This window comes from Condylostylus longicornis, unplaced genomic scaffold (genome assembly GCF_029603195.1).
Source record: "Condylostylus longicornis isolate FDR11 unplaced genomic scaffold, ASM2960319v2 ptg000018l, whole genome shotgun sequence".
In the NCBI taxonomy this organism is placed as follows: Eukaryota; Metazoa; Arthropoda; class Insecta; order Diptera; family Dolichopodidae; genus Condylostylus; species Condylostylus longicornis.
In genome coordinates, this window is record NW_026577987.1 from 14,288,699 (window position 1) to 14,297,835 (window position 9,137).

At 30.2% G+C, this 9,137-nt stretch overlaps 1 protein-coding gene across 1 annotated transcript; it reads left to right on the plus strand.

Annotated features, from left to right (window-relative positions):
- The first annotated feature begins 48 nt into the window (after positions 1 to 48).
- On the plus strand, positions 49 to 3,917 carry LOC129606506 (uncharacterized). The gene is made up of 3 exons (XM_055516847.1): positions 49 to 130; positions 466 to 1,458; positions 1,681 to 3,917. Exons 1-3 carry the CDS (start codon positions 49 to 51, stop codon positions 3,915 to 3,917), a joined length of 3,312 nt encoding a protein of 1,103 aa, XP_055372822.1.
- The last annotated feature ends 5,220 nt before the right edge of the window (positions 3,918 to 9,137 follow it).

Below are 9,137 nucleotides of genomic sequence, written 5' to 3' on the forward strand. Positions count from 1 at the left end.
TTCTATTTCTATCATTTTGCTAGGAAAAGTCATTTTAAAAACAACATAATGTCTAAAAAAGTTATCTTACAAAAATTTTTAAATTCGAATCGCTATACAATTGAAAGCGATTATATTACAATTATCAAGCGTTTTAAGGTACGTGGGAGAAAAATAATATTTAAAATAAATCCAATACCCACCAATGAAGACCCGATTACTTGGGTAAGGGAAGCCGTGGAAAAAATCATTAAATATGTATTACAAAACCTGACAAAAAGTGACATGGTCGGGTTGACCTTTTGTGGAGAAAGTTTTCAACACCGCGGTCCTGCGTGGCTTGCTTATAGGCCAGCTGAAAGTTTAAAATTTGAAGACGTATGGGATATAATTTCAAAAATTTTTCAAAGTAATTCCGAGGGTAAGTTGTTACTACATTTTGATTTTGTATTATCTTTTTTATTACATAATTTTTTTTTGTTACAGGTTTAAATACGGACAATTTTTGTGTGACAGTAACACATGTCAGTCTACCTGTTGGTAGAGGAAGGCCCAAGAAATATAACAATTTTGTTGAGGAATGTAAGCAACGAACTGGAATAATTAGTATTAACAATAAAGATAACTTATGTTTGCCCCGTGCTCTAATTACCGCTATTGCCAAAATAGAAAATGATGTAAACTATGAAAAAATTCGACGAGATGTAAATAAGCAACAATTAACAAAAGCCCAAGAATTGGTAAAACAAGCTAACGTCATAATTCCCGTACTCGGCTGTGGAGTAACAGAATTAAAACAATTTCAAAGTCATTTAAATAATTACAAAATTGTTGTTTATGAATATGGAGGTGGTGGTAGAGATGTGATATTTGAAGGGAGTAATCATGGTAAAAGGATCAATTTATTACATTATGATGACCATTTTAATGTAATTACCTCTCTTACTGCGGCTTTTTGCTCTTCATATTATTGTGAGGAGTGTAATATTCCGTATCATGGAAAGAATGACCACAGATGTTCTCGTATATGCCCATGTTGTCAACAATTACCACAATGCCGATCAAATGGAAACAATATTTTATGTAAAGATTGCAACAGACTGTTTCGAAGCCCTATTTGCTTAGAAAACCATAAAGCATCGGGTTCAAAAAGCAAAAGTATTTGTGATGAAGTGAAAAAATGTTTAAGTTGTCTTAAGACATATAAATCTAATCGACAACATATTTGCGGGGAATCATTTTGCAAAACCTGTAATATTCATGTTAGTCAAGGACATCTATGTTTTATTCAAAAAGACGACAAAGAACCACCATTAAGCAACTTTATTTACGTATTTTATGATTTAGAAACACGACAAGAAAAAAAAATTAGTGAAAATGAAAGGCTTCACGAACCAAATTTATGTGTGTTATCTCAGAGATGTGATAGTTGCATCGATGAATCTAAACTGTTGTTTTGCCAAAAATGCAAATTTAGAAGTAAAATAATTAAAGAAAAAGACGTTATTGCCAACTTTGTTTTACATTTGTTAGCACTGAGAAAGCTTTTTAAAAAAATTATTGTTATAGCTCACAATGGACAAGCGTTTGATCATCAGTTCATCTTAAATTATATATTACAGGAAACTGTATTAAAACCTAAATTAATCATGAGAGGAACCAAAATTATAATGATGTTAATTGACAACATAAAATTTCTAGACTCGCTAAATTATTTTCCAATGGCTCTCTCCGAACTCCCAAAAGCTTTTGATTTACCATCAAATTTTAAAAAAGGATACTTTCCATACAAATTTAACACCATAAAAAATGCGAATTATGTTGGCCTTTTACCAGCAATAGAATACTACGGGGCAAACAGCATGAAACCAAAAGAACGTGACATATTTCTGCAATGGCATGAAAATCATAAAAATGATGTTTTTAATATGCAACGTGATATTATTGAATACTGTATTTATGATGTTGTAATATTAAGAGAAGCCTGCCTTAAGTTTCGAAAATTGTTCATAACTGAATGTAATGTGGAACCGTTTTTAGAAGCCACAACTATAGCATCAGCCTGCAATTTAGTGTTCCGGAGAAATTTTCTTAAGTCCAATACTATCGGGCTGATTCCTAAAAATGGATATAGATATGCAGATAATCAGTCAAAGCAGGCTATACAGTGGCTGGTTTTTGAAGAGGAAAACCGTAAAATCAATATTCAACATGCAGCTAAAGAACGGGAAGCTATAGTGGCCGGTGTAAAAGTAGACGGTTATTGCCAAGAAACTAATCAAGTTTTTGAGTTTTACGGATGCTATTTTCATGGGCACCCCTCTTGTCTACCACATAAACGTGACAAACCTTTGTACGATGATTTAAATGATACTCTAAATCACCGCTATGCAAGAACAATTGAAAAAAGTAGCCGATTAAGAAATTTAGGTTACGAAGTTGTGGAAATGTGGGCTTGTGACTTTGAAAGTTTACTAAGTACAAAACAGAAAGAGCATTTAAAAAATCACCCATTAGTAAACTGTACCCCGTTATATCCTCGAGATGCATTTTATGGTGGTCGCACAGGAAATACATTTAGTTACTATAAGTGCAAAAATGCAGAAAAAATAAATTATATTGATGTGTGTTCCTTATATCCATATGTATGTAAATACGGAAAATTCCCTATTGGACATCCCAAAATCCATATTGGAAATACTAAATGTTATTCATTAAATTTACAAAACATAAATGGTCTCATAAAGTGTAAAATATTGCCACCTGAACGTTTGTATCATCCGGTTTTACCGCTGAAGCAAAATAATAAATTAATGTTTACGTTATGCCGTTTATGCAGCGAACAAAGAAATCAAAATAAATTTTGCACACATTCAAATGATGAAAGAGCCTTAACAGGAACTTGGGTTATCGATGAAGTTATTAAGGCTCTAGAAAAAAATTATAGGATATTGGAGACGTATGAAATATGGGAATACGACGTATCACAATATAATAAACTTAAAAACGCTGAAGGATTATTTAGTAAAATGATGGATAAATTTTTAAAAATAAAACAAGAAGCTTCAGGGTGGCCCAGCAAGTGTTGTACTAAAGATCAAAAAGAAAAATATATTGAAGATTTTTTGCAAAACGAAGACATACAGCTCGAATATGAAAAAATTTTGAACAATCCTGGGTTACGATCATTTGCCAAATTGATGTTAAATTCATTTTGGGGTAAATTCGGACAAAGAGAAAACTTACAAAAAACAAACATTATAAATGAGCCATTTGAGTTGTATGAGATGTTAACTAATGCAGCAATAGAAGTATGCCACATTTTACCTATAAATGAAAGAAATATTGTTATTAACTGGCAATACAAAGAAGAGGTAACAGAATCTTTATCAACTGTGAATGTCTCTATTGCTGCATTCACAACCGCACAAGCCCGTCTAAAATTGTACACATACTTGGAAAAGCTAGATAATCGAGTTTTATATTACGATACAGACTCAATATTTTACATAAGTCGTGAAGGTGAATATGAACCCCATACTGGAGAGTTTATAGGGGATATGACTAATGAATTGGAAAGCTATGGCCAAGGTAGTTATGCTACAGAATTTGTAAGCGGTGGTCCAAAAAATTACGCCTATAAGGTTTTTTCTACAAAAGATAATTCTGAAAAAGTGGTTTGTAAGGTGAAAGGAATTCGCTTAAACTACGACGCTTCACACAAAATCAATTTTGAAACGATGAAGGAAGCTGTTTTAAATTTAAACAATTTTGAAAATATTTCCATACTTTCTGACAATATTCGAAGAACAAAAGAACATGAACTCATTACGGTGTCTGAAACCAAAACATATCAACCAAAATCCGAAAAGCGAAGATTTTTGCCTGATTACAGTTCGTTGCCATTTGGTTATAAAAGAAGAAAGATAACTCAATAAATAGTCATGTAATTTTATAAAACGAAATTTATTATAATAAAATGTACAAGTAATTTCAAATTAAGTCTTTTTTATTAATCCAGCTGTTATGTTTACTGTCAAATCCCAACCACTTTACAAAAATTTTATTGCCCTGTTTTTTTAGGATTTTTTCTACTAAATAGGCGTCAGAATTTTTAACAGGTGTTAATTCAGGTTCATAAAATTTACCAGATATATCATTACTCTGATAATCACGCAACTCATAAGTAACTGGATATGTATTATGTACTTTAATAACTTTAAAAATTTCAGTAGACCAATTTGCATTATAACCTTTTTCAAATATTCCTTTATATTTACTTATCCTAACATAGTCTCCTACTTTATATTTATGTTTTTGATAAATTTTAGGCTCTGCATAAAATTTTTTTAAAATAAATTCTTCATTTTCTTTAGAAATTTTTCCAGGTGGTAGCTTGGTTTTTCTATGGGGGGTTGAGTTATATATTTTTAATAAAGACGGTAATATAGTAATCCATTTGTAACTACCCTGTAAGCTAAACTTTCTCCACATCAAATTTTTTAAAGTACGATTAAAGCGTTCTACAATAGACGCCTTAAGATCCGAAAACGTATGGTAATGATTAATTCCTTTCTCCCGCATATAATTTTTGAATTTGATATTAAAAAATTCTTTCCCTTGATCTGAATGAATATTTTTTGGTACAGTTTTACTTCGTTTTATAATTGTTTTAAAAGCTTGTAAAACATTATCAGCAGTTTTATTTTTTACCGGTTCAGCAAATGCGTGCTTAGAAAAGGTATCTATAACAGTTAACATATATTTTTTGCCCTTATTAAACTTTGCATAAGGAATCATTTCAACTAAGTCAATTTGCCATGTATCATTTAAACCTTTTTGTAGAAATCTTCTCCTCCGGTAATTTTTTCGAGCCGGTCTATGAATTTCTGACACTATTTGAGCTCTTGACATATTTTTCGTACCAATTAATCAATTTTGCAACTTCAATTTTGTATTTTTCTATTGTATGGCATTCACAAGTATCAGGTCCAGATGTAGTATCGTTGCAAGCCCAAGGGCAAATAGTAAAATGGCTTCCGTGTATAGAAGAAGTTATATGTAGTTTATTTTGAAATTTTTTTAAATAGTTGTTTAAATATAAAATTCGTTTTTTATGTTCGTCTAAAATTACTGAATCATATACATTTAGAAACTGATTAACGTCCATTTTTTTAAATGATAAAATTGCAGAAAATTTTTCTATTTATATAAGTTGGGAGCTTTCCAATTCCGATATAAAAATGACGGTTTAGTTCACGTACGTCACATTTTCAATTTGATTTTGTGTGCGTACTAATACAATGGAAGCAGATTCAACTAGTGTTTCAAATGAGATGTGTAATCACAGGAATCAAACTTGTGAAAATCTACCCATCCAAGTAAATGAAGTCACATCAACCGTTGATGATGAGGAGTTAATATTAACTCAAGAGTTTATTCCACCAGGACAACAATATAGAAACAATGATAACGATAACGCAAACCAAGATGAAGACCTTTGGGACGGAAATAACCAGGAAGGTGATCCAGATTATTATAATATCTTTTAGTAGCTTCTTAAAAACACAATTCTAATTAAGAAAAGCTTTAGTATATTACAATTGACAATCGTAGAAGCATAACAAGTTTTTAAAACTTACTAAAGAAATAAGAATGGATACTCAATTACCGAGGAGAGATAATGTTTCAATTATGTTAGATAAGGAAGAAGAATCGATTTCGGAACCAAATTCGTTCTGCTGGAATTGCTGTAAATGTCTCATGCTGTATATGGTGTTTTTATGTTTGCTTTTTATTATTTTTACAATTACTCATGTTTTAAATAACACAAAAATAATGTAAATAAAAGAAAAAATAAAATACAAGTAACATATTAGTCTAGTAGCATAGTGCTTTTATTTATTTCTAAATATTTTTTTATCTTATTTTTAAGTAAAAACGGAATTTCATAAAACAATCTAGAATAATTACATTGAAAGTTAAATCGATCTAATGGTATATAAATTTCATTTTTTAGTATGATTTCATTGTTTTCTACACATTGTCTTATATATTTCCTTACATAGTCTTTTACACCTTCTTCAGCCTTGTGGTTGTAATCCATTACCAAATGAATAAAATCAATTAGGATATGAAATTCATCCATCTCTTCGCTCCTTAACACGAAAGTTTGTAAATTTTTTGTTTTTATTCCAAATTGTAGACAAGAGACCTTGTTATTTATAAATTTTTTTTTATATTTTGTTTGAAATTGCTGATAAAATTCCACCCAATCTTCATAATTTACAAAAATTTCCTTTTTTCCAATACGGTGTATTGAAATGGTTGCTTCTAATAATTCTACGTGGAATCCTATTACTACTTTTACAGTATGTGTTTTGTTTAAAAAATAAGTATACGCCAACAACATGTTTTTAAGAAACACTGATTAAGTAGTGCTGATCTAGCTATCTGTTTTTTAAACTGCATTTTAATTGAGACATTTCATCTTTTATATAACATGATTTCTAGAAACACATCTCTGAATATTCTGCTTTCCAAATATTTTGTGAAATTTTCTTAAAACTATTTGATCATTTTTAATATGGTTGCGTTTCTTAAATTCACGTAAAAAATTATTCATACTTATACCAAAACATCTATACCATGCATACACGCAACAGTATTCTCCACAAACTTCTGAAAAGGTGCTTTGTAATTGTTTGTCATTGAAAACAATACATTTATCTTTTAAAAAACTTAAAATTTCCTTTTTATTTGGTAAACCTCCATAAGAATCAAAGTATTCAACACAACCATATTTTGGAATATATATGGCTAACCAATGTTCGCCAGGATCTTTTGCTTTATCAGTATTTATAATTATAAGGGAAGATCTTTCAAGGTTTTTTGGTATTTGATCTAAAGCAAATACACCTCTAAATTTTTTTCTTGTATATTTATTGCAATTTAAATATTTTATAATATCTAAAGTATTCATAAATTTAATTCACTTAAATCATAAACTGTACTGTTTTCTTTAATGTAATGCGAAATGAAATCCTTTTTGATTTTTCCGTTAGTCAATATCACGCTGAATTTTTTTAATATTTCTTTAAGTTCATAGCTTATATTGTCATTAATCAAAGTTCCAAACGAATAGTTTTCAAAATTTTCATATATTAGTTCCTTAGTTGGAAATTTGTAAGAAAACTCCTTTACAATTTTTTTGCATTTTTCTTGAATCCCAACTAAGCAAATATCTTTTACAAATAAGGTATTCTTGTCGTCACAACAAAACGTTATATCAACAAGTGCATAAGACGATGACATCATCTTGAATATTAAAACCATTTATGTAATTGTTCTATTTATAGGTTTGTGAAAATATTTCTATTTTTGTCAATTTCAATACTTGCATCAAATTCTCCATAGACAATAGCAGTCAATACAGATGATTGCGCTTTAGATAACCTTGCCTCAATTCTAATTGTACCTTGATTAAATAGACCCTGACATATCTCATTTCCTGATGCATCTGGTGTCAAATCGAAAGCCAAGATGAAAAATCCACTACTAAACATAGATTTTGATATTTGATGTCCTTTGTCATTATGATAAATTCCTGTACCAGAGAAAAGTGTATGGTATGCACGAGTATGACAATTATTTTCATCTGAAAAACTTGTTTCAATTGCTGTGTTTGGTACTTGTACACCATTTACATACAATACAAACTGGGACATATCAAAATGTCGAAAATTATATGGATTTTTTGATCTTTTTCCAGAGTAGCCAACATTTTCTGTAAGGCAAAAAATTATGGTGTTGGGTAATTGCCCAATGAAGACATTATCAAGTGAAATAGTTGATGTATTAGAAGGAATTGTAAAACTTTTTACTTCAACACGTTTGTAATTGTACTTGGCATTAGATTTTTCTAGAACAGCATTATGGGCTAGTAGTACACTTGGGTTTATTGTTACGTGCTTCATAAATAATGTAGCTTCCAAAATTTTTAACTGAGATTCATCAGCATCGTCTGCAAAAATATAAAAATCTGGTTTTTCAAGTGTTAAAGTAATTCTCACATCAACGTTGTTTATTAAAAGAGTCGGTTGGTTAAACATATCCAAATGTAGTTTACCCATTAGCTCTACGATATTGCTGTTGTGATAAAGTTTTTGACGTTCTTTTGATCCATTATTATCTGGTTTTGCTATGTTTGGTTTATCTAAACACCATCCAGCACACTCTAAATGAGTAGTAGCGGCATCCGTACCATAATTTAATAATGATTCAATGTATGCTCTGTAATGATAATTTCCATCTGACGGGGTAATACTTTTTCCGTTAAATTGAACATTACACTGTTTTATTATTGAGTGTAGAAGATTATTCACTACACTTGGTTGGGGCAATGTTTTTCCGTCGGCACCTTTGTCGTTATTCCAATGGTTTCCGTCTTTTTTAACAATTTGTACCTTTAATCTAAGATATGTAGAAGATAAATCTCTGTATGTATCACCATGACCTAATGAGACAAATTCAATAGTTGATGGATTATCTAAAGAAGCAATAGGATTGTATGAAACTTCTTCAGATCTTAAAATACTAGATTGAATTGGCTTTGTTCTAAAAATATCCAATTCTGATTTCATACATTCAATCATAATTAATCAAAAATATCAACTTTTTTTCTTTTGCTATTAACTTTTCGTCGCTTTGAAGCAAAATAGTCGATTTTTTTAATGAGGCGCCTTTTTATAGTTTTTCTTTTTCTTTTTCCAGATCCATACATTTCGTTTAACTTACGAACTGCTCCACGTCTCACATTTTTTAAAATTTCCTTACCCCGATCCTGAACTACTTCTCTTATATTTGCTCCAGTTGCAATATCAGATAGAGCATTCATACTGGAATTAATTGCTTCATTTTTCAATATATTAGCTCCGGAGACAAACAAAGGTTTCAAATATTTAAAAAGCCCCCCAAAAAAACTTCCCAATCCTCGACCTCTTTGATAGGCAAGGGCAGAATGAAGTAAGGGGCCGATATCATCAAGCCCTTTACCAGATTGAACTAAATAATACTTATAATACAATCGTTCCATAATATAATAGAAAAATAATATAATTTTTGCTTAATACCTTTTATTTATACTTTTTTGAAATGTA